The following is a 27429-nucleotide window of genomic DNA, read 5'->3' as shown; positions in this document are numbered from 1 at the left end:
CTACTTTCAGTAGTACTGCATATCCTGTAGATCAATATTGGTCTGACAGACTATTTATACACTCATAACACAGTATACCTACTGTCAGTAAACAATTTAGTCCGTCTTATTTATTGCACTATATACTGTAAGATAATCTGTATTCACCAGCCTCTCGGCGCAGCCTTCTCAGTCTGTCAGCATGGGCTTCCACATTGCTAGCTCTCACCTCTGCAGCTATAGGGGGTAAAAGAAACATTATGCATACCTGTCTATTACATACTCAGGCTAGAATTTGGTACAGGTATGGTTGAGAATACTTACTAACCACTGGGGCATTCCGGTCCCGAGCATCTTGGATCCACTGGGCCAAGAACACCCCCTTCCTATGCTTTAGGTTGGAATAATAATGCCATACCTGCTCACCAGATCGGGGGATTCCAGTGGCACTGGTGAGTTCTCATGCCAGATAGTCCCAGGCCCCTGCTTTGTACTGTGAGCCCTGGTACTGGCCCTGCAGCAGTCTGTCATCATGGTGTTCAACAAGGAGCCCAGCCATGGTTCTGGACTCCAAAATGCCCCACAGCTGTGCCCAAAAATGACCTCCCTCTCCAATGCCAGACATAGTTCCTGCAGAGATCAAACTACAACTGGTTCTGGCTGTATTCCAGCCACTGTGGTTTAAATAAGGCCATGTTCCCACCCTTTGCCATCACTGGACCATTTTTAAAATGTTGAAAACAGCTCAGCAGTGTGCAAATCCACTAAGCTGAGTTGAGCAGTGCCTAAAGGAGTAAATGTTGAGCAGTGCTTAGCGGTGTGAAAATCCACTCAGCTGGGCTGAATGCTGCTTAGAATACACTTCTAAGCAATGCTCAAACCGGCTAAGTAGAGCTGTGTGCTGCTATGCATTGCTCAGTTTTCAGGTAAAAAAAAGTTTTGAATTAGACATTACTCATTACTGACATATTTTAAGTGTATATATTTTACTTTACATGACATCCCCCTATGTGCTTTCATGACATTACCTTGGGGTGTGATTGTACTGTATGGGAAACTTGTGTTTACATGGGGGTTTCACATCATATACCCACTGACACTGCAATTTTGGACCAGCTACATTACCCTGGTTAACAAATATCAATTACTACATCATTTAATAAAAAAAATATATTTTAACAATGCTTTTCTATATAAAAAGACGAATAGCCTATCTTGGTATTCGAACCGTGAACTACTGTACATAAAGCCAGAACTCTAACCACTAGGCTAACTCACTGTTGAGATTTCAGCTGTACATTTGTAATTAGCCCCTATAAGATGTTTAAGCAATGCTGAGCAAAGCACTGCAATATGCAAACCCACTCAGCTACACTTAAACTTCAGTTATAACGGGAAAAAATACAACCACTTCAATTACATATATAAAACTAATGCTGATTCATAATTGGTAATGCACTACCTGTCATTCTGTCATATTTCTAGGTCTGTATGAGCAATATTTTTTTTAAATTTGCCCTATTTTGGGACCTTTGTCCCAAGTTTATTTCATGACTTTATCCAGATTTATTGGTGGAAGAGATTGAGGTGTCTGCATACCTTTCAACTGTCCAGATTTTCGCAGAACTCCAGATGTTTGACTCAAATTTTTGTTTTGTTCCTCATAAAATTTGTGGTATTCTGCAAATCAGTGGTATGATCTCAGGATTCAAGTCAGTAAATAATGGCATGCATTTGAGTTTCAGACTTCTAATCCTTCAGAAAATGTATGTTAAAACAAACACTGTTACTCTATCAACTTTCTAAGTTTATAAGAGCAGTACTTAAAATATGCCCCCCCCTTTTGTTGGGCTTTGTCCAGATTTTTGGCACTAAGAGAATGACCGGTATGGGTGTGTGTCCGAGGACACAACTGTACTGTAAAGTGCCGTACGGCACTTTGACAATGCAGGGGGTGTGTGACAGTTCCTGTCACCCCCCCCCCCCGCACTGCTTCCCATTCAAAATCCTGCTTTCAGTGTCTGCGGAAAATGAAAGCATTGTAAAGTGCCATACAGCACTTTGACAGTGCAGGGAGCGTGTTGCAGATTTGTGAGCACTACTGCAACATGCCCCCTGCACTCATTCAGTATCAGTGTCCACAGATCTATCTCAGTAGCGTGCCTTCATTAATTTGTAATTCGTGCTGCTGAGAGGGGGATGCGGACACAGACACCATTCACTCTGTATAGGAATAATACCTATTCCTACATGGAGCTTATTGAATCCTGGCCACAGAGTACCCAGGCACTTGTGTACCACACAAACACCATATCTGCCCAAAATTCAATTTCATATACTAGACTAAACAACATTAGCTTAAATATTAGTGTAGAATGAGCACCTACAGCCTAAATCTACAGTGGATACCCAGAAAGCAATTCCTAGACTAAAAAAAGAGAGTTTTCTTAAAGTGGTAAACAGCAATTCTGACCATAAATATAAAAACACACAAATATTTGTAACTAAATACTAGGCAATCAGTCTGCAGACACTTACATGCCTATTCGAGAACCTGATGGTGACCAAAGTTGAAATTATATCCTGTACCTTGTGTCTGTGAGGTAACCATATTAAGTATTACTAAAACAGTAACTGTACAGCCTGAAGAAGTAATTGTTTTTGATGAAAGCACTTGCTGTCTAATGTTGTGTTGTTCATTTAATGCTTTTTGGGTTATTTCTGCTGTCTTTATTTTTTAAGATATTAACTATTACACCAATCTCTATTCCATTTCAATAAAAAATAGTGTGAATGGTTCCCCAAAGGGGTTTATCTGTCTGAAGATTGAATGCTGTCCCACTAAAGCCTCAGAGATGCATCTGCATAAGGTGGCAAGAAAGTACTTCAATCACTCTTGCTGTATATATAGCTCCATTCAAAAAGGGTCCAGCTATAGACAGCCAGAGTGACTGTTTTGGAAGGGATTAAAACTTTTGGAAGCTGGCCAGTTGCTGTCCATGGCAAAATACAACCCCATATGGTACTGCAGCAATGAGAATGATGAACATCTACCTCTCTGCTTTAACTTCTCTGCATTTCTGAACAGTAGTTAAGGCCTTATTGATCAAATATTTTGAATGCTCCCTTTTCCACTTTTTCCAGGAACTTTTCACTTTCTTCAAATACAACTTTCTTGATATATTCTCATAGATATTCTGATATTCTACCATTTGTGTCAACTGCAACAAATCAATATCACACAGAACCTTTGAACTCCAGTGGTAGAGTTTACAGAACATATTTACTAGGTATCTGAATATCACTAACTATTACCCACCTTCTTTCTTCCCATTTGTTACATTCCACTCACCTGCAACTACCATCTATCTTGTTTGCATGTTCTTTAAACTTCAGCTTGCACTTGTTCATATAACTGATCAACTTTCCTCTCTTCTACCTCATTTTGGTATGCATATCCAAATTACAGTTGTGCTAATGGGTGCATGTTGTATGTGAATAAATATTAAGTCATCACTGACAGCACTGTATTTTATTACAGTCCTTGTGAGCTTGTTTTTATTTATATATTTAACATAATTGCTATATTTTTCTTTTGTTCCCAACATATAGTATACCATGTAGTCATCAGATGTGAAGTGTCTGAAACCAATACATTTCAGTTTACTAACACCCAGCAGATGAAACTGCATTTTACATTTCATTCTTGACTACAACCAGCTTTCCCTGGTGCATACTTCATGTGTCTGGTTACCCAATTTAGGAGATATCTCTGCAGCTTCTAACCCTCATTTCACACACAGCAATATCAGCAAGTAGACCTCACAATGTTTTAATCTGACCACACCACATACACTAACTTTACTCTTAATGTTCTTATTCCCTTCCTATCCAAGAAACTTGTTTAGTATCATTTCATAGTTTGTTTTAATGTCAACATCACTCTTTATTGCAAGATATTGTGCCCTGGCCCAGCAATCAAGGAGCCTCAATCCTCACCACTAACACCAGTGAGGGGCATCTCATATAGGAGGATAGGATAACAAATACACACAGTAAAGTGCAGTTTCCCTTAAGAGCACACAGAGATCACAGTCAGTCCGGGGCTGGTCGCTCCCTTGCTCTCCAGGTCCCCAATAAGACTCCCCACTGGCACAGCTATAGAGTCCAGATCTCAGCCTAGTGGGCAAGCTAAAGCCTCCAGCACCCTCTCTGTCCAACCAGTGCTTTGTGTCCCTGCCCAAGTAGCTGACACACACACACACACACACACACACACACACACACACACACACACACACACACACACACACACACACACACACACACACACACTTTCAGAAGAGTTTATACAACCACACAGACACTCCTGGGAAAGGCTGGCACAGGTTCTCTAGCTGTGCCCCTTTTTCCCTAGACTATATGGTAGTACCAGCTGCCACCACCCATTAATATTTATCAACTACTCCAAGGCCCTTAAAAGGGTGTCCAATTATTACTGTGCAATATTATTATCCAATTGGTAGTACAACCCAGGGCTAAAGCTATTAGAGTGGCTTTGTACAATTTTACCAAAGGCATGCAAGTACTCTAAAGAGCTTAAATTATCTCTACAAAAGCAGCCACAGTTGAAAGGGTTTAAAAATATTTAATAACAAATAGTCAAAACACAAGACAATACTTTCTACTACACAGTGCTAGACAAGAGTTCAGAGATCACAGCGAAATACTTAAAATAATTCAGTAGTACAGTTCTGACATCACAGAAAAAACTTGGTCTAAACTTTCTAGTTTCTAGCTATTTCTAAGAGAAAACACAAATCTAAGATAAAATTACATATAGAGCAAAACAGTGCTGGTGAGTTGGATGGTCAAGATAAAAATGCTTAATGCTCTCTGATACTCTCTGCTTTTAAAATCACATTCCTTGTTCACATTGCATCATTCTTCACACTTCCCTGGGTTCCCAGGCTAACAGAAACTACATTTACATTCTTCACCTCTGGGCAGAAACCAGAGCAATAAAGGACATTTATGCATGCAAATTCTGGCCATTAACTCTGGCCTTAAAACAACAGCAAGAATTCCTTTATATAGTCTGGCCGGAGCCGTGTTTACATCAAAGGGTCACAACATGCTTTACTTGGTCAGTAGAGTGCACTGTTGTTACATTTTTTTCAGTTCCACATGTAACACGTTTTTTACTATTTAAGGCAACAAGCCTGTGGTTTACATTAATATTTATAGATGACAGAATTATCTCCAAAATTCTATCTGGCTAGGCTGGCAGCCTTCACCCAATCTTCACACAAGATATGGAAATAGATTACAGGCCTTTCTTTCATGCAGGTAATATTATCGTTGCTGCTGTCACAGAAATGTCATCCTTTTCCACTAATATTATCCCAAAGTGCTGCTACCCTGAATGCCTGACTTGTTTCAGTTTGAAACCACAGCTGAGATCTTCAACCTTTGGAGACACTGCCAGTAGTTAAACTACAAATATCAGCTCTCACCATTAATGATGTACTGAAGTCTTTAGTGCATATCAAGTTAGTTTAATACTAGGCACACAACTTGAGAGAAAGAACAGACCCCAAGATCTCCTGCTGCTGGTAAATTTTATCTGTTTTTATTTCATCAATTTACAACAACTGAGATTAAATTCAGTGTTTTGTTATATTATCCTCCTTTTTTTTCATTTTCCTGCGAAGTGAAATGATTTCAGTCTTCTTGCTTTTGACAAGACCACATAAAAACACTCTGTTGGGGGTGGTTAAAGTGCTGATGCTGATATGAGGGGAAGGAATACAAGTTCACCTATATGTCTTAACTTCTCAGCACAAGAAATGTGGACAATGCCAAAAATAGAGAGAGATTTTAAATATTGCTCTTACAAATAGAATAAGTTAATAGAATAAATGTATTGTGTTAGCATGCATTTTCTGAAGGATATGAAATAGTGATGCACATGAATGGATGAACGAGATTCCCACTGTCCCTAATAAATGAAATCTGAAACTCAGAATATCTTTCATTACTTAGTGACTTCAATCCTCAATGATTTGCCAGAAAACCACAAATGTCATGAAAAAGAGATCAAAAATATCAGGCAAAAATCTGAACATTTTTCAAAAAGCTAGGCAGTTGATAGGTATGAGTTCACCTGAATGAATTTTCACATGGAGTTCATCTAAACCACAACACGTACAAGGCAAAGGTAAAAACAAAATCTAAGACTAAGTTCCAAAGAACTGGAGAGCTGATTTAGCCTAGTAGTTTGAAGTTTAGTATTGCTGGGGACAGCAGATCAGACTGTAGTAATCACCTAAAATATGAATATTTTTCCATGGCAGCCTGCAATACTACTTTGTTTTTAAACGTGTTTAAGCCCTTTACAGTATGTTTATCCTCAAAGAATACTGTCTGTATATCCTGCAGACTTTACACCTGTGAGCTATACATATCTTTAGTTTTCTCCCTGTGTAAGGTCACAGACCAGATTAAATTCTCAAATTTGTTGAGTACTTTTCATCACTAATTCAATTGCTCCTTTGATGTACTCATTTCCTTATCCTTGTACACCACACTATGTAGCAGTAATATTTAAAACATCCTATATTGAATAATTTTGTCTTAAATTTTACTTATATTTTTATTGAAAATAAAAATTAATTTTGACACTATGAATCATTCGTAACTACAAAATTGAGTGCGTAGCTGCTGATGCATATATGGGGATTATTTAGTATGGATATTATTTTTAAGACTGTTGTTTTGAATGCAAAGGAAGCAAATACAATCAGAAATGAACACAGATTAATATATATCATTCCATATGCATTGTTTTAATTTTTATATGTTTTCTTTTAGTCCTCCATTCTCTGGCTCTGACCCCATGAAAACATACAACATTATACTTCGGGGAATAGACATGATTGAGTTTCCCAAAAGAATCACCAGGAACGCAGCAAATCTTATCAAGAAACTCTGCAGGTTTGTCATAATTTAATAACATTGAATTGCTTTAACAGATTTATGTTCTTAAAACTGTTCCTAGTTGGATTTAGTACATCTCTCTCTTTTTTTTTTTTTTTTGCAAATTAGATATACAGGGGTGTCTGTGTGTGTGTGTGCTATATATATATATATATATATATATATATATATATATACACACACACACACACACACACACACACACACACACACACGTAAAGGATTGTTAAGAACTGTGATTTTGTTAATAAGATCTTGTCCTACAAAGTGGGGCTGGTTTGTAGCCTCATTGCCATAGCAGGAGTATGAAATAAGAACCATCAGAAGTAAAGCAAGAAGGATATGGAGTTGAACCACCATACAAGCTCACAGAATGAGATTTTAAGGAGGACACTAAAGGTTAAAAACATGTAATTTATGGGGTACAAAAGGAAATGTCACCAAAGGAGCATGTGTGCTTGATGAAACTCAGAAAATCAACACTTTTCTCAGGCAGGAGACAGTCTAAAGCCTTAATCTAATGTAGTGGGAGACATGTCTGAAAAATAAAGAACCACAAGAATTCACAGAAGGTGAAATGGTGTCCAAACTAAAACATAAAAAAGTCACCACCATGTCAAATTCCAAGTGAAATGGATGTTTGTTAAAACAGAATTCCCAACAAGACAGCACTTCCGCATGTTTCATACAAGCACTATCAGAGTCATTGTTCTTGTCATTAAGTGTAGTTAATATAGTAACAAGACACCAATGAGAACTAAGCAATTAAAAACAGTCATTGTAAAAAAACATAACACAGGCTGGCCTACCTTCAGACTTATAAAGCTTAACCAGTTGTAAAGGCTAGTAATGTCACATCATTAAAATACTCACAATACATAGAAACACCAAAAAATAATGAATAACAATACATATAAAAATTATATCAAATCAGTGTTGTTGTTTCATGGATGTGTTGAAACCATGAAAGGTTCAATATACTGACCATGGAATATTTGTCATTAATGCCTGGGGACACTTGCATTCATTCTTAGTTGCCATAGCGTCTCCTTAACCTCAAGTGTAGTTTACTCATCACCCCTCCTGTCAAAAGAGAAATGTATTAAAACGGTTTCATATTTCACTGTGACAATATAATGCATTAGTGTTTTTTCTGTTTCTAATATCTCTAAGGTGTTCTGCCATTCCATCCCGTAACCTACAGGTGGTTGTTCCTACATAGAATGCACAGGACAAGTACCACACACAGCAATGTATACCACCATTTTAGTATTGCAGTTAGTCCATCCCGGACATTGTATTGTCCTACCGTGACCTTCAATGGTCACATATGGACCCTCGTGTATAAATCTGCAGAACCTACACATACTATATTTACTCATCTGGGAGCAATAAAATTTGTTAGAAACAGCTTTATTCTTTTCCAAAATTTCTTTCAAATGCCTCCCTCTACTGTAGGTTACCATGGGACACTCACCTAACATGCTTTTCAACTCACAACTGATAGCTGCATCCCAGCAATTGTTGATAAGCATTTTTACTGCTTCAGAATTCTGGTTAAACGGCAGGACCAATGTTTTATTTTGTGGTACAGTTTGACGTCCATTCATTTTCGTACCTATATTCATTAGTAAAATTGGAGTGTACATGTCCTTCCATTTTTTACGGACTTCATTTCTGATCTTAATTAGTAACCTGATTGGGTAGTCCTTATTCAAAAAAAAGTCTGATCAACTTGGACAACTCATTGTCAAACAAGTGGTCGTCACTCACTAGTCTCGAAGGTGTGCCATCTGTCCCTTTACAACCCCTTTCTTCTGGGGAAAGAGGTGGCAAATATCAAAATGTACTAACCAATATACTGACAGAGAACCACTGGCCAGAGGTTGCGGAATCGCGAACAGGGCAGTCAGCAGCAAAAGGCAGATGGGAACCACGAATATTACAGGCAAGGGGCAAGACCGAAAAAGTGGAATTATCCACAACAGCATCGCAACTCGCATCAGGGTGCATGGAGGTAGACTGTTCGAACGATCCGCTGTTAGAAGTAAGTGCTTATTCAGAGCTCGAGTTTCCAAGCAGCGGGGCAGTTTATGCAGTTGACACTTTGAATGTTTTTGGGCAACATTTTAATGATGCTGAGCTGAGAGATGTACATGAAACAGCAATGTGGCAAAAGCTTGTGTTTGGACTTTATGGACATTAATGGTAGCGGTACAAATGAAAGTGAGATAGTAATACCTGAATTTATATGTGATGGTGAAATGTGTGAAATTTTGAATGTCACTGATGCAATGCAGGGGGAAGGAAATGCTGTTTAAGTGGTCTGTGCATTATTTCAAACACTCATGGGGATTACAAAGTGTACAATTATTCTAGTAAGATGATAGGGCGTGAGCATGCCGAATTGTTATCAAAAGGTTTTTCCTTCATACCTTTAAGAAAAGGAAATTTGACAGAAATTTTAATAGATTTAAAAATGTTAACAAGAAAAATGAATATAAGGATGTTTTTTGACAATTATTACAAACAAGAAAATGTTGGTTTAAGAAAGCCAAGCAAATTTAATCCGCCCCAAATGGGATGGTGACTTTGTATGAAAAAGCTTGTGAGCTGGATATAAGGGAATATATGAGAGAAAGTAGAAGTATTGGGAAAAAGAAGGACTTTGACAACATCAATAATTTAGATAGAAATGAAGAAAAATTGTTAAAAGATTTAATTAATGATAAGGTACTAAGGTTCATGAAACCTGATAAAGGGAATGGCATGGTAATAATGGACAAAAATGATTATATAGACTACGTGTTAAGTATGTTAGTTACTGATACATATGAAGAGAGTAGTTTAAATCAAGTACACATTGCATACTCTAAAATAGATTTATTGGTTGAGGATTTATTAATGCAGGGGCAAATAGATGAAACTGAACGTTATTATTCGATGAATAAATTTCCTATGGTTAGCAACATTTTTGGTATACCAAAATTGCATAAAGGGTTGAACAATATCCAATTCAGGCCAATTGTTGATGGGAAGAGGAGTAAAACGTGTTTTATAAGTAAATTTTTGGATTTTTATTTACAAAAAGGGTTAAAGGAATTTGGATACATAATAAAGGATTCATGGCACTTTTTGGAGAAGTTAAAGGCAGTGAAAATTAGTGATCACACAATTTTGTTGACCATTGATGTATGTAATTTGTTTTCAGTCATTCCTAACGAAATTGGTTTGGATTGGCTGGAGAAACAATTGGTGAAAACTGGTATATATGAATAGGATCGTATTAATGCGTTTCTGACCTTAATGGAGGTTGTGCTGAAAAACAATTATATATTTTTTGAAGGTCATTATTACAAACAAAATACAGGAGTGGCAATGGGAGCCGCTTGTGCTCCCATTTACGCCAATTATATAATGTCCTTCTGGGAGCAGGAGTATGTTTTTACCAGTGAATATATGAAACACATATAGCAATACACCCGTTTCTTGGACGACATGTTTGGGAAGGCTGTGTTTAAACCATGAAAGCCTTTGTAGAATATATAAATTGTACAGTGGAGTTTTTCAAATTCACCTATGAATATAGTAATGAGGAATTATCATACTTAGATGTAAAACTGAAAGTGGATCAGATAGGAAAGCGTTTGATATCTGGGATTTATAGAAAATCTACATTTTCAAATTCGTATTTGAATTACCAGAGCTGGCACCCTAACCATCAGAAAAAAGCGATAGTTAAAGGTCAAATTGTTAGGGCAGCCAGGATGGTAAGTGAATATGAAGAATTTCTTAAAGAAATTTAATTTATTAGGAGTATGTTTGTTAAGCATGGATACCCTATGGTTTTATGTGATTCCATTATGGATGAAATTATACATGAGAGCCAATGGGGTCTATAGGGCAATTCTGTCAATAAATGATAATGTGAGTTATCAAGCGGACATGCATCCATTAGTGGAATTGATAAATGAAACAAATATTATCACTGAAATGAGTGAATCAATGTTTTTCATAACCACTTATAATCATGATGCTGAGTATATAGTCAATATTATACATAACAATTGGAAACTGTTGAAATTGGATAGTAATGTATGGGGAATGTTGAGTAAGCCCCCAAAAAAATGTATTTAGAAAAGGGAAGTCATTCAAGCAGTTACTGGAAATGGGTGCTAGAAATGTTAATGAGATTGGTAACCCCAATCGGGGTAAGTGTAACTTTAAGTGTGGTAGATGTAGTACATGCAAGAGAAAATAGATGTTGTGGGTGTCCATTGGTATATATGGACACTTTGTTTGTTATACCAAAAATGTTGTTTATATGGAAAAATGCGAAAATTTATTGGCTTTTTATATAGGGAAAATTTGTAGAACATTTAGAGAAAGAATCAGTGAACATATATTGGATATTAGGCATATGAAAAATACTAATGCATTAGTTAGACATATTAAGCAACATCCTGAGCATAAATTCAAGTTTTGTATATTACAGCACATTAAAAAAGATTGTCAGGGTGCTGTTTGGATGTGCATTTGGATATATGTGAAATGAAATAGCAGTTAAAATTAAATGCTACAGTATTGCCGGGCATCAATGACAGCATCACTATGATTCTGATATTAAAATTAAAACATATTTTAGGATGATTTCAGTATGTTTTAATGGGATATATCCTACACATATAATTTTTAAAAAATTAATTTTTAAAAAATTAATAAAAAAAAAAAAACAATTTTAAATAGAGATAATGTTACCAAAAATGGAGGGGTGACATGTATGATATTGAGGTATATACATACCTATATTTAAAATAAAATATTTTTTTAAATATGTTTTTTCATAAGGAATGTACATTATGAACCTTGAGATTAACTCAACAGTATGTGGTCAGGTTAGAGCTTAAAGTATGATTTTTACGGTTCAACAATAACTTTTAAAGTGTAAATGTGTCGAGTTAATCTCAAGGTTTAACTAGTTAATTAACATCCTAATTGGTTAATGAATATGTAGGTGTGTGTAAAGTTGTGTGTATATAATGTTGGAGTGGGTTTGAGAAGTGTTATTTTCTGAAGAAGTCTGTACATTAAAGACGAAGCCTAGGTAAAATTGTCGTTTCATTTGTGTTGGTGCATCTTCGGTTCCAGAAATTCGGGTCTTGGCCAGTGGTTCTCTGTCAGTGTATTGGTAAATATCAAAATGTAGAAGCATATTGGAGAAAGTTTCTTTTCTATACATATTGGAACATAATCCCCCCGTCTGTGTATGCTTTTATATAACAGTATATCTAAGTAGTGTATTTCACTCAGGCCAGCATTATAAGTAAATCTTAAAAAAGTCAGTTGCACCCATTAGGTACAACACAAAATCATTAATTGTTTCTTCTTGCCATGCCAGATGATAAGGATATCATCAAGGAAACATAACCATAGGGCTAAGTCCTTCATGTAGATAGAATCAAATACAAATTTCCTTTCCCACTCTGCAGGAACTAGGTTGGCATATATGGGGGCCCACCTTGCCCCCCACTGCCACTCCAGATTTCTGTGTAAACTATCTCCATCATTTCAAAAAGTAAGTTTCTCTTGACATTATGAATGCCTTCAACATGTAATAAACTTTCACCAAAGTACTCCAGACCGATGTCATGTGGAATAACCATAACTTGATTAATCACATCAGTTGTAATAAACATATTTTCATCCATAACTGACTTGTCCCTAAGCAACTCCAAGCAATGCCAGAAGTCCTTCAGAATATGGTTTTGGAGGTTAGTGCCTTTTTAGTACACACATCAATATAGGAAGCTAGTGGTTCTGTCTTGGAATTCCTAGCAGCAACAATCAGTCTAAATGGGGGGCTACTGATGCTTTTGTGAATTTTCCAGATTCCAGATATAGTGGGAATCACTGGAAAGTCTACAGATAAGTAATCTAGTTCACCAGCATCCTACACATCCTGGCATAATGAGTCATATAACCACCAGTCAATTCTTGTGTAAGCCATGTTAAAGTCATTCAAAGACACCTTTTCATATACATTCCTGTCATTCAAAATTTCATAAATTTTGCTAACATAGTCATTCTGCAGCATTACACTCACCTGATGTTCTCTACATTCAGACCACATTTTTAGGCATGCTGTCTCATCGCTGTCAGTAAAAACAGTTGGTTTACTAAAGTGTCTTCTTAGTTCAGATTCACGTCTCTTCAAAACTATTTATCACAGCATTTTGCAGTGGTATAAATGTATTCACATTACCTTGTACCTTAAAAACAATGCCAGGTTCAGTTGTCTGGTAAAAAGTTTGAAACCAGTTAATACCTTGGCTATATCTACTCTGTACATAGGAACAAAAGAAAAACCTTTACTTAGTAAATTTAAATGTCCATCATCAATTGTCACATCTGTGAAATTGTAAATAGAAAAGTCGTCTTTGGTTAAACACTTTACAGTCAACATATTATCAGCCAAACAATCCACAGGAGCCTGTACATTTGTTGGTTCCTGTAGTAATTCTCCCTCCTGCCTTGATAGTTGGAACCTTTCCATTCCTGTTTCTGTCTCCCATAAGGAAGAAAATTCTTGGTTTTGTTCTGTAGGCATTCTGACCGCCTGAAAGGGACTTGGTCTAAAAAATATTCACTACTGTCACTGTGGTCACCAGCTTGGTTAACAAACACGTTGCCATTATTATGTTCAGAGCTAAAAGCAACATCAACATCCATGCTGTTTCTTTACTGTTGGGTTCAGGATAACACTTTTCTCTTTATAGTCAGTTGTATTCCTTAATGACTTTTTCTGTTTTCTAGCCAGCCTCTCATCAACAAACTTAAGACAGGTCTACAAAAAATGTTTTCTAAAAAAAACTTTTGTTGCAGTCAAATAACAAATCTTTGGTAATGCTATCATTAAGTTCAGTTGCTTCTTTTTGTAATGCTTTTAACCTACGTTCATTGTCACGTATAATAATACGCATTAACTGCATACCTATGTTGTCAAAGAGTTCCAGAAGTTCACAATGCATAGTGGAACCAGATAATGTCCCAGCTGGAAAACGCCAAAGGTGAAGACCTTTAGGAACCTGTTTAAGTTCCAGTGAACGTTTCAAAAACATATTATCCATTCTCACTGCTTTTTCAAACCTCCTCAGCTGTTCCTGGACTGTACCAAAAACCCTCTGCTTGAATAGGGGTGGAAGAAAACTGGTATTTCCGGCATAGACAAAAGGAGTTTTATATCCGTAGGCAATTTGGTGCTGTTTGGATGTACATGATGCTTGTATAAAACAGGTGAAAGCGCTAAGTCTTGTTGGGAATTGTGTTTTAATAAACATCCATTTTGCTTGGAATTTGACGTGGTGGTGACTTTTTTATTTTTTATGTCTGAAAAATGTCCAGGATATAAGGAACCCCCTTCTACTTCACTCAGTCCCACAACCCTGGATCTAAACTGACTACTTTATTTAATCTATTTTACACAGCTCCCAATATAGCTGATTTAGTTCCTTTTTAGGATATTAATTTGATCAGAGTTTTTTGTTCAAATTCCCATTTGGCAAGACACCCTTCTCATTCAGCTCAGTTTTTGCCTACAAACAACCTTTTGCTACATTTCCATAATCAAAACCCCACTGGGAAGCCCTCAACTTCCATTCCTTGAATGGGGTAGCTTTTCTGGTCCCTGGTTAATTCATTTCTCTAACACTTGAGTTGGTATGGTAAACAAGTACTCGTACATCATTAAACTGCCATTCATTTTTATTTGATTGGTGTTCTACACAACTACAGTCCCATTTTTTCACAGGCTAATTCTAATTTTCACATGACCTACACCACACTCCTATTTTGTTCCTAGTTTCTATCACTCCGTTACTCTTACTTCCAGACTTTTCAATAGCTGATGTGGGTGGGGCCCTCTCTCCTTGGCACCTGTTTAATTTAAATTCCATCTAGGATTTGTATCTTCTCATGAATAAAATGCCTCAATGAAGCTTCCATCCTGTTCTTGCAGTTATAATCTCACTTGTCATACAAGGTCTACATTGTTAGCTAAATTTTATGTCTGTTACTGCTGGCTCACTTATGAATAAAATCCTAAGTTTTATGTTTAAATATTTTTATATTGTACTGTACAAGATCCAAGAAAGTAAAACCAGCTTTTAGAATTTGATTGTAAATCTAATAAAAAGGCAATAAGAGGTAGCTTGTTCGACCGCACAAGTTTAATAAAGACAGACAAAGTGAAGCGCTTTTTGTCCGGTTCAGTAAAATTTCAAAAGACATTTTTTGCAAGGGCAGGAACCCTTGCACCCCTAGATCCATGGCTAATTATATATATCAACTCTAAGATCATACTATGGTGGGGAAAGGGCAAATTTCATGATCTTCACTATACAGTAATCTTACACAAAACAAAATAGTCTATACATGCAATCAGTTAATTTTTGATCTCAAATGCCAGCCTTTTTTTCCCATCCGACAAAACTAATGTTAGACCACAGGTGCGTAATATACTTATACATGCATGTATGTGAATGTGTGTATGTGTATATATATATATATATAACACACACACACACACACACACACACACACACACACACACACACACACACACACACACACACACACACACACACACTTTTAAATATACACACTGACATAGTTTATATTTCACAAACCCCAATAGAAAAACCTAGGACACTATACATTAAAATTTAAATTTCTAATCTATTACAAAGAGATAAAACAGCAAAGTACGTTAATGACCCTTGATGTTTTCACTCTGTTTGACAAAGTACATATTCTCTTGAAGAGGGTCCAATGAACATTTAAAGTAAATTATTCAGGCTCTCTGTAATGTCCCTTGCCAGTTACCTGACTAAATTATACATGAATGCTTGATATATTCTTTACCCATAAAACATCCAGTTCGATACAGCCCATTGCTTCCCTAGTTAACTTTTTCATTTTAATTTATATTCTGAACATGTAGATTTAGGATGTTGCAGTAACAGTCATTTTTATAAAGACTGATAGTAAAAGTACCTTACATATTTTTGCGGATGATACTGTCTTCTTACTGTACTTTTGTTTATTCGATAACCGGGTTAATGGACAGGTCTGAGGACCATTTTCAACCACAAAGTAAGTCAACAGGTAGAAACTTTATAAATGAATAATACTTTTATAATCAATAACATATACAGTACAGCATGTACAAAACTGAAGTCACAAATGAAATGACATTTTTATATCTAAGACTGTAGACAGGTGGTTCTTCTGGTTGTAATACCCAAGCTATTACTCATATAAAGAAAACAACCACCCTGTTAAAGAAGTTGTTTGTGTTAATAGCATAGGTAATAAGAACATATATGTTATAACAGGATACTGTTAGGAAAGGTATAAACAATATATGCAGACATACATGGTTGCACATGCATATATCCATATATATATGAGATATATATATATATATATATATATATATATATCATATATCATATATATATATATATATATATATATATATACACACACACATACATATACACACATGCATGAACACACACCCACACACACATATGATTATACCATCATCAGTAGAAGACAAAGTGAGCAATGTAAACGAGTGACCATAAAAATGCAAAAACAAAAAGGTGTGACACAAAGTGAGATAATCACAAAATTTTGACAGCTTCTTTTCCGCTATCAGTAAACAATAGCTACAAAAAAACAGATCAAATGTCTTGAGAATAGTGGAGGTGATAGGGAAATAGTAATGTGTAGGGTTTGCATTAGCACATATGAAGGGCAAGGGGGGCTTTGACCCCCTGTACCACTTTACTCATGTGTGCTAACCCTAACCCTGCACATTACATTAGTAAAAACCTTTTCCCTAACAGTTCCTCAAATCAAGACAAAAAGACACAGAACACTCACAACAACGATGAAGCACAACACTAAATCTGCCCCCTTACTTAACCGTAACCCATGAACACTTGCAAATTACTTGCTGTAATACAGGCTTTCCACATATTCAAAACCACCACCTTTTCAGCCATCCATTCCTTTTCCTGCATACTCCTATGTTACCTACTTTATATAAAGTTTGTATTCAGCCAAATGTGGTTCTCAAAAATGTGCCGTCAGTCATTTGCCTGTTCAGACGTTGTTGCCCACTCTCACATATGCATGTTCTGCGTGTTCACCTGTGCAGTCATAAACTGTAGGTGATCCTGCCGGCAGGCAGCCGAGGTCGGCGGCCAGAATTCCAAGTCTGGTCCCGGGCGCCTGTACCAGCAAGCAGTCTGACGCCGTCAGAACGCTAGAGGTATAAGTGCCGGACAGCCAACGCATTCTCCAGTCTTTCTTGCCGCGGCGGAGCAGCTCAAGTAGTTGTTGGTTACGGATTCCTCGGACAACGGCTTTGCTTTGTCTTCCAAGGATCGTCTTCTTCTTTTTCTTCTCTTCTCGCACTCAATTCCGCTTTTTTTCTGCCAAATGCAAGACATCTACACATGAATGAAAAAAATACACACACATACACACACACACACAAAGAAAACAACACACTGAATAAATAATTAGAGTAACAACAAAACAGTATTTATTTATTTATTTTATTTTATTTTATTTTACATTTGTTGACTGGGCTAGTCTAGCTGGATATATTTCCATTTTCAGTAGAGGCCCGGGGAGAAAAGCTCCACATAAAAACATGCAAAATTACAAAATACAGAAAAATGCAAATAGAAATACAACAACTACGACCTACAAATAAAGTCTTCAGAAATTATAATAAATTGCTTGTCTTAAGGATACCGTAGGTAAGCAAAAGCAGAAATGCTTATAAAAGTACCTAAGTAAAATTATAATACTCTTTAGGGAAAACAGATTCCTGGATGTAAGTCATTCTACTAGAGCAGCTGCCACTTCAGCAGCTTTTCTCAGAATTTATGGTAGGTGTACACAACTGTACTTTCTGCCAAATGCAAGACATTTACATGATAGTAAAGAGAGTAGTAATACAGTAATATAGGAGTAACAGCACTGAATAAATAGAGTAACAACAAAACAGTATTGTCTGGGTATTTAATTATTTGGACACATTCTCAGGTAATGTATATGAAATTTATGAATCTTGGGGTCAATGTGTCCTTGAAACCATTACACACTGAATCTTCAGTCAGCTGAGCTTTTACTTTCTTTCTGAAGGAGGATGATTTATTTAACTTGCTAATGTTTGTGTGCATGTTGTTCCAGGCAATTTTACAGAAGACCTGTTATAGATAATGTGAAATGTAGGCTGAGCAACTTCAGGCTATGTTTGCTTCTGAATGTACAGGTAGCATCTTTTATTGAAAGTTTGTCCATTAAGGGTGGGAGGGGATTGGAGTTGTTTTCATTTAGCATTTTGTAGGTTAGTCTATTAAAATGAGAATAGGTTTAGTAGGCTTTGGTAACCATTTGGTCTGCTTTATCGAAAAACAGTGAACCATTCTCAATGGATAAGTGGATAAGCCTAAGGATTTTATTTTCAGTAGTTTATAAAATAGTAGTGTTGTATGCTGGGAGTACAGCTGTTATTAAAAAGGCACATACAAGCCTGTGGAGCAATACATTTATTGCTATAGCTCACCTAGTCTATAAAGTATTCATATATTCATATACTGTTACTTGGCTAATGACCCAAGGGGTCTTTCTAGGCCTAGCCAAGGTGTCCTGCATCCAAATAGGACATTAAGGGCCAGGCATTTATAAGCTACCTCTGTCCATAAGGGACATGGGTGCCAGGCCTGGTATAAATTTCCTATTCCCCATCCACTTGTTGAGGGTGTGCTTAAACTGGATAATAGACAAACTCAGCTTCACATGGATGGGAAACTTGTTCCATAAAACGGGCAGTCTGTGGGACACACATCTGTCTCTCCAGCATCTTCTGTTTATGTCACAGACAAAATTTAGTTCCTTAGACCTTGTATTTCTGGTATTGTTTGACTTACGAATATGTAGAAGATTCATAAGTGTGGAGTTTGCGATGCCTTGTAAGCCAGGCATAGATCACCCCTCAGCAATCTGTAGCAGACTGAGCAGAGGGAAGGGGCTTTAAGGCACTCTGCATAAGGCAGGTTCATAGGTTGGTACTAGGCTATCGGCATTAGGGCCTATACAAGCTTAGCCATAACAATCCCCTGGCTATTTCTTCCCACACTATTTACTTCCCTGGACCCCTGTGTAGCAGGGCGACTGACATGAATCCCGGGGTGAATTTCCTTTCTTCCATCCAATCATCAAGGTTCCTTTTGAAGAGGGCCAAAGAGGTGCTCTGCTTGACATGTATGGGCAATCTATTCCAGAGTCTGGGGAGTATCTGGATCAGGAACCTATCCCTCCAGCATGTTTTGTTTATTGTGATGACAAGGTTTAGATCCCTGGAGCGTGTGGCTCTGAGGGCTTTGTATTCTTTTTTTGTAAGGAACCTTTGAGATCACTCTAATTGCTGAATATCCCTGGTCAGGTTACATACCAAAGGGTGCATTGTACTCTGGTCTGATAAGGGAGGAGTACAGAAGGATAATGATGTCTTTGGATGTAGATGCCATGCCCTTAATTATACCCTGTGCAACATAAAAAGATTTCCTCAACACTGTGACCATGTGGTGGTTGAAGGCAAGGCTACTGTCTACACATGAATCCAGATCCCTGGGTCAACTCTTAGAGGTGTATTATAAACATGGTAACTAGCCTGGATGGTTGATTTCCCAAAGGGCACAATTATGCATTTCTTAGCATTGAGTTTAAAACTATGGCTTTGGCATCATTTATTAGTGAGAGGTAGACCTTCTTGAAGAATGCTAGTGTCTGCAGGGGAGTTGATGATAACCCCCAGCTTGTAATCATCTGCAAACTTAGTCAGCCATAAACCATCAGCATTTGCTTCCATTTCAGAGAAATAGATGCCAAAAAGGAGCAGACACACTACTGAGCCCTGGGGGACTCCACCAGTGACCACCGTCTTGGTGGAGGTTGCATCACCTACCTTGGATATAAAACGTTTACACACCCCTGTTAAAATGCCAGGTTTTTGTGATATAAAAAAATGAGACCACAATGAATCATTTCAATACTTTTTCCACCTTTAATGTGACCTATAACCTGTACAATTCAAAACAAACAAATCTGTTAGGGGAAAAAGTATAAAAAATAAAAAAACATACGATAAGCTAGTTGCATAAGTGTGCACACCCTTAAACTAATACTTTGTTGAAGCACCTTTTGATAAAAGTGGTGATGTATAACCAATCTGCAGGAAAGTCCATAGGAATAGATGGTATTCCTGTGGAAGCCTGGATGCTAGGAGGGTAAAAACTGATAAAGATCGGGAAGGTTTTGTTTAACAGTATTTTAAGAGGAAGAGAAGTAAAAACATTCTGGAAGAAAGTGGTGGTAGGTGTAATAGCTAAAAAGGGTAAAGATCCATTAGATCCAGCTTCATACAGGCCCATTTCAGTACTAAACCATGATTATAAAGTATTTGCCTATAATGCCTAAAAGAATGGCAAAAGTGATGCCAAAATCGATAGACATGGATCAGTGTGGTTTTGAGGAGGGGAGGCAAACATTTGACAACATTAGTTATGATTCATAGGGAAGCAGGATGTACGAAAACACCACTGCTGTTGGTGGGTTTTGTTGCAGAGAAAGCATTTGACAGAGTAAGCTGGGACTTTATGAACAGAGGAATGGAAGCATTTGTATTCCTTGATAAAAATTATAAGGTTGATTAGGAGGAAATATGAGGGATCAGAGGCAAAAATTAAAGTGGTTGTGGTCTTCTCTGATGATGATTGCTTGAGCACAGGAACCTGGCAGGGGTGTCCTTTCTTCCCTTTGTTATCTGCATTATATTTAGAATCACTGGCACTAGGCAGGGGTGTCCTTTCTCCCCTTTGTTATCTGCATTATATTTAGAACTACTGGAAAAGAAAAAAAGGGACTCAAATTCAAGTATATAATTGGTATGGTAGTCAAGAAAAGTTGGCTCTATTTGCAGATGATGATAATATTTTATACCCGACAAAACCAGATGGGGACATTACAGTGCTATGGAACATACTGAGACAGTTTCAAATCTTTTCAGGATACAAAATTAAAGAAGCTAAAACAAAGGCAATAACGGTAAATTATGTACCAACACACAAACTGGTTCAGCGATATCCATATTTATGTGGATATGATAAAATAAAGTATTTAGGAGTATAGCTTAAAAATGATTCAAGCATGACAGCTAAGGATATGTGGAAAGAGACTAAACAAAAGATAATACAAAAACTGAGAAAATGGAAGCTCTGTTACATGGATAATGTAATGATAGTAAGATAGCAAGCACACAGTTCAGGCATATTTTTATCAACCAGACAAGAAGTTGTGGATAACAGTTAATAAAGAGCTGAATGATTTTATTTGGGAGGGAAGAAGGCAGAGTCAAGAGAGATAAGCTTATTCTTCCAATCTAACATGGAGGACTGGGATTACCTGATTTGCACTCATCTAGTGCAGATACAGATTCTTAGTTTTAGCACTTAAATTTGCTTGTTCATGCTCAGCACTTGTTCAGAACTTGTAGGCACTAAATAAGCTACTAATTACTATAGCACTTTATCTTCCTCATTACCTAGAGGAAAACAGTTTTTGTACTTACTTCTCACTTGCTTAGAGAAAAACAGCTCTTGTACTCACTTTCCTCACTTATGTAGAGGAAAAACCCTGCAACTCTCTTTTTGCATGGTCTTGCGCACAGAGCAGCGTCGGTTAGCTGGGATATTCTATTCCCGGCCCCACAAAGTTTGCGCTGTAAATTTTCCCTTAGAGCTAGGCAAGCCTCAACTCAAGTGCTTCAGATCAGCTGCTCTTATTGCAGCACTTGCTAAACAGAAATCAGCACTTGTCCTAATCTCCTAGACAGCACTATTATAATATAGCATAAGACCCTCGATCATCCGCAGGACTTAAGTTCAATTTACTCTTCAAAGCATGTCTAGAGGTCAGCTTCAGGTGTACTCTCCAGTTCATCTGGTGGAATTGGGCATCCTGAGGCAGTGTCACAACTGCCTCATGTATACAGACAACCCTCCCCTCTTACCTCTAGACACAAACACCTGTGAGAGATGCAAATACACAGCCAGACTGGAGGCTAAGTACTCTCAACCCATGACTGTAACAGACAGTCAAGAGGATAAGGGACAGACTTGCATCACACCACCTGTCACACATGAATCTACAAAACAAGCACCGGCAAAACATACGCATAAATACACAAAAACATATTCGGAGGCACTAGGTACCAATCTGAAAAAAAGAAACAGTGCCCTCCAAAGCAGACAAGCAAGCAACCTGCACCCCCAAACACAAGCCAGAAAACACATAATTTACCTCAGCAGTGTGCCTCACAACAGCCCTTAAGGCAAAACACCATATCTAACACGCTAGTAATATGAGACTCTATAGTAAGCCACGGATGTTCCACTCACCAGGCTGAACAAGGAGAAGTTTACTGTCAGCTGCCTCTCGGGTGCTCAGATCTGCCACATAACACAGGCACTTAGGTCACTCCAGAACAAGTACAAGTATGACGCTGTCATTGTACATGTTGGTGTGAATGATCTAAGAAGTACCTCCCTGGACTACATGAAAAGAGACATTGAGGGGCTCTCTGATCATGTAGCCCAAGCTGGTATGACCCTGACCTTGAGTAGCATACTACCTTCACCTAGAATGATACCACAATACAAAGACAAAATGATCAATTTTAACAATTGGCTAAGCTTCTGGTGTCATTCTAAGGGGATCCAGTGTCTGCCTGGGATGACATGATAGACAAGCCTCGCTGTTTTGCCAGAGATGGTTTGCACCTGTCACCCCTAGGTTTTCGAATACTGGCCAAGGCTCTTGCCATCCCCATAGTGCCTTTTTTAGGCAAGGCTCAAAGGACAAACCAACCACCGTAACCAGCATAGGTAACCAAAATCTAAGGGTAATGCTACTCAACGCTAGAAGTCTCAGCCTCAAAATGCACACACTCGAGGCTCTCCTCAGCATGGAGAAAATCAATGTTTGTGCAGTGACGGAAACCTGGTTCAAGGCTCAAGAGAGCACCCCAGCACTGCCAGGTTACAATTCATATCATACCGTCCGGCCTCAGTTACCGGATCGCAGTACAAAGGGCGGAGGTGTATCCATATTCATCAAGGATACCCATATCTCCAGGTTAGTAGCACAGCATGATGCCCCAGAGATCATCCATGCGCAACTATCAGCAGGCAAAACCACATATCAAGTTGTAGCCGGTTATAGATCGCCCACCATGTCCCAAGATGCTCACTCTGCATTCCTTGAGACATTGGAATATATAAAGGTCCTACTCAACACCATAATCTTGGGTGATTTCAACTACCCTGGTATAGACTGGGCGAACTACCAATGTTCCAACTCCTATGCTCAGCGATTCATAGAATTTATAAATTCAAATGCCCTTGAACAACTAGTATGTTCCCCCACTAGAGGGGACAACATATTGGATTTAATCATCACAAATATGGGCGCCCATTGTACCACACCCGTTATCACCCCCTCCTTGGTCAGATCCAACCACAAACTAATAACCCTGGACATCCTCACTCCTCCACCTCCCACAATCAAAGAAATCATAGTCAAAAACCTTTCCAAAGCAAACTTCAAGCTACTTGCATCCGAAGTGGAAAGCTTCACTATTCCCTTGCAGAAGGATAATGATATCCAAGATGCGGAATCCTACACCAAGGCACTCTATATGCATCTTCAGGATTGCATGGACCGTGCTATCCCAAATAAAACCAAGACTCCTTCCTCAAGCAAGAAGAAACCAGTCTGGTGAACCCCGGCCATAAGCAAACTTTACAATAAAAGGAGGAGACTTATACAAAAAAAGGCCAAATCTCAAATAGAAAAATCATCCCTGATCAGCATTAGTAACAAATTGAGGGCCCTCATCAAGTCAACTAAAGCTAATTTTGAATAGAGAGTTGCCAAGGATAACCATAAGGCCTTCTATGGCTACGTCAAAAACCTAAATGGCAATGCTCAGGTCTGTTCTGAGCTAGTACAAAATGGAACAAAATACACGGACCCTTCTGACATTGCCAACATCTTGGCTGACAGGTTCAGTGCAAAATCCCCCTCCTCACCACCTACAGGACCTATTACCATTCTAGGGAATTGTGCAAGTCCAATTATTACTGATACGTTGGTTAACTAGGCTCTATCTAAAGCTAAAAACACTGCCTCCATGGGACCAGATGGTGTCCCAGGCTGTGTCATACACGAGCTCCAAAAGGAATTAACCCCGCATCTTAATACCCTGTTCAGTCTCAGCCTCTCCACAGGATATGTGCCCATAGAATGGCGCACGGCAATGGTGGTCCCGCTACACAAGGGTGGGGCCACAACTGACCCTGGGAACTACCGACGAATAAGCTTGACCAGTCTGATCTGTAAGGCTATGGAGCGAATCATTATGGAACTCATAAATGGAGAGATTGGGAACCTTCAGTCGCTGGACCCCACACAGTTTGGCTTCGTCAAGGGCAGATCATGCCTCCTGAACCTGGTGGATTTCTGTGAGACAGTTACTCAGGCTATAGATAAGGGAAAGGAGGTACACACGGCTTACCTTAACCTTGCTAAAGCATTTCACACCATTCCCCATTCAGGTATTATTGATAAGCTCACCAGCCTGGGCATAAACCCTTACATCACAAGATGGATCACAAACTGGCTCTCAGACAGATCCCATAAAGTAAGAGTAGCGGGATCTATGTCCGAATGCAGACCAGTAACGAGTGGTGTGCCTCAGGGCTCTGTCCTGGGGCCCCTCCTGTTTGGCATATACTTCTCAGAAGTACAGGCAAGCACGGAAGGGCTGTGGCTGACTAAGTTTGTGGACGACTGCAAACTGGGTGCTATAATAGAGTCTCCGGCCGACATGGAGATCCTCCAGAAGGGCCTAAATAAGACTGATGCATGGTGTCAAAGCCATGGTCTCAAGCTAAATGCAAAAAAATGCGTAGTAATCCCCTTTGGAAAAAACAGAGTACCCGCAAACTACAGCATAGGAGGTAATCCCCTGAAATCTGAAGAAGAAATAAGGGATCTAGGGACCCAAGTAGATAGTCAGCTTTCCTTTGATAACCATGTTGCCAAAGTGGTTAGAAAATCCTTCTATGTGACCCATCTGATCACGAAAGGGTTCGCATCAAGATCTAAGGATGTAATGGTGCCCCTCTACTCTTCCCTCATCAGACCAATTATTGAGTACAATGCACCAATTGGAATGTACTTGGCTAGACATCTCCAGCAGCTGGAGAGACCACAAAGGTACCTAACCAAGAAGATTACTGGCCTCAAACAGATTACTGGCCTCAAACAGTTGCCCAATGCAGCACGATTGAAAAATCTAAGACTGTTCTCTGTTGCATACCGCTTTCTCAGAGGCAATCTCTGTCTAACGTACAGAGCCATGTCCAACCCAGAATTGTTGAATATGCTCCATCTTAGCAAAACCAAATCTACTCGAGCTACACGCTCTAGGGATATAAACCTCAACACAACAATGAATAGAACATGCTGGAGGGATAGATTCCCTTTGCAGAGACTTCCCTTACTATGGAACAGTGTCCCAATCTACATAAGACAGAGCCCCTCACTATCACTCTTCAAGAGGAACCTTGATGAGTGGATGGGAAAAGTACAGTTTTGTACCTACCATAAATGTAGATGTTCGAGGATCCACATTGCTGCAGTCATAACCTGTGTGTAGTCCGCTGTCCTCGGTCGAATACCAAAGAGTTAGGCTGGCGTGGTCATGGGCCTGGAGCTGACGTCAGTACGTAGTAGTACTTAAGCGCATGACCGACGCCATATCCTCAGTCTTTCTTGCCCCAGATGTCAGAAGGCCTTAAAAAGAAAAGGCCAGAGCCACAAAGGAGAAAAATAACAATTATCCCCAAGGAACAATAACAACAACAACCCCAAACCAAAGAGGGGAAGGAGGGAGGGAAAATAGGACTGCAGCAATGTGGATCCTCGAACATCTACATTTATGGTAGGTACAAAACTGTACTATGTTCTTCGTCTCACATTGCTGCAGTCATAACCTGTGGGTAGAATCCCAAAGCAAAGGAAAAGGGAGGCTGGCAAACTAAAAAGCATTAGGGGCTGCTAACATGCCCAGTAAGACTGCAGTGGCAAACCCAGCCCTGGACTTGGAAAAAAGAGGGAGATGGTAATGTTTAGTAAAAGTATGAACTGAACTCCAAGTAGCTGCTTCCAAAATATCCTTAGTAGCTACACCCCTCAAAAAAAGCAGTAGAAGTGGCAGTAGCCCTAGTGGAATGAGGTCTAATCCCAGCAGGAACATTCTTCCCATGATGAGAATAACAAAAAGCAATACAATTACCAATCCACTTTGAAATAGTCTGCTTTGAAACAGCTTTCCCTTGTGAACCCAAAGCAAAAGAAACAAATAACTGTTGAGTCTGTCTGAACTCCTTAGTTCTGCTCAAATAATAACGTAACTGCTTGTGTATATCCAAAGAATGCAAGATTTTTCCCCCTTATTTTGGGGATCAGCATAAAAGGTAGGCAAATGGATAGACTGGTTCAAGGCCACATTAGAAATCACTTTTGGCATGAAAGTAGGGTTAATGCAAGAAACTCTATCCTTATGGAATATTAGGAAAGGTTCAACTGCCATGAGAGCCTGCAATTCAGATACCTTTCTAGCAGAAGTAATGGACAACAAAAAGGCAGTCTTCCAAGACAAAAACTTCAATTCAGACGTAGCTGCAGGTTCAAAAGGAGGCAAAGTAAGCTTCTCCAACACAAAATTGAGATCCCAGGCAGGAGTAGGAGCTCTACGTGGGGGTCTTATATTTTTTGCCCCTCTAAGAAATTGCTTAAACAAAGGGTGAGAAAATAAAGGAGGGTCACAATCATAGTGAGCAGAAATGGCTGCAGTATGAACCTTCACAGAGGAAAATGACAAACCTTTGTCTAGTAATTCAGTAAGGTACTGCAGTGTAAAACTCAAATTAGGTACCGAGACATCAAGGTCCTTTGTTGTGCTCCAAAGAAAAAATCTCTTCCATTTATCAGCATAAACTTTCCTAGTGCTAGGCCGCCTAGCTTCCAAAATGACATCTAAAACCTGTTGAGGAAGCTGAGAACCCACAGGCTCTAAAACAGAATACGCCAGGCCGTTAGATGCAGGGACTGCACCCTGACATTGAGCAAATGACTGCTTGACTGGGACAACAAGTGAGGAAGCTGTGGCAAAGGCCAAGGAGGCTCCTGAATTAAACTCCTCAGCAGAGGATACCAGTGCTGTCGTGGCCAATCTGGTGCTAT

The 27429-nt window shown here is 38.6% G+C and overlaps 1 protein-coding gene and 1 long non-coding RNA gene across 3 annotated transcripts in view; one reads left to right on the top strand and one right to left on the bottom strand.

The window, feature by feature from the left end:
- The window catches only part of LOC122811248, a 1815945-nt gene that overhangs the window by 605718 nt on the left and 1182798 nt on the right, over window positions 1-27429 (bottom strand). The gene's annotated exons all lie outside the window — the stretch shown is intronic.
- The window catches only part of LOC122811247 (cGMP-dependent protein kinase 1-like), a 4027247-nt gene that overhangs the window by 3509645 nt on the left and 490173 nt on the right, over window positions 1-27429 (top strand). The window contains exon 15 of the mRNA XM_044082966.1: window positions 6853-6975. Coding sequence (XP_043938901.1) covers window positions 6853-6975 — 123 coding nt within the window. The remainder of the gene's footprint in view (window positions 1-6852; window positions 6976-27429) is intronic.

This window comes from Protopterus annectens, chromosome 9.part0 (genome assembly GCF_019279795.1).
Source record: "Protopterus annectens isolate FY-2018-M chromosome 9.part0, PAN1.0, whole genome shotgun sequence".
NCBI classification, from domain to species: Eukaryota; Metazoa; Chordata; order Ceratodontiformes; family Protopteridae; genus Protopterus; species Protopterus annectens.
The sequence above is the reverse complement of the archived record's forward strand: the minus strand, read 5'-3'. Positions and strand labels throughout refer to the sequence as shown.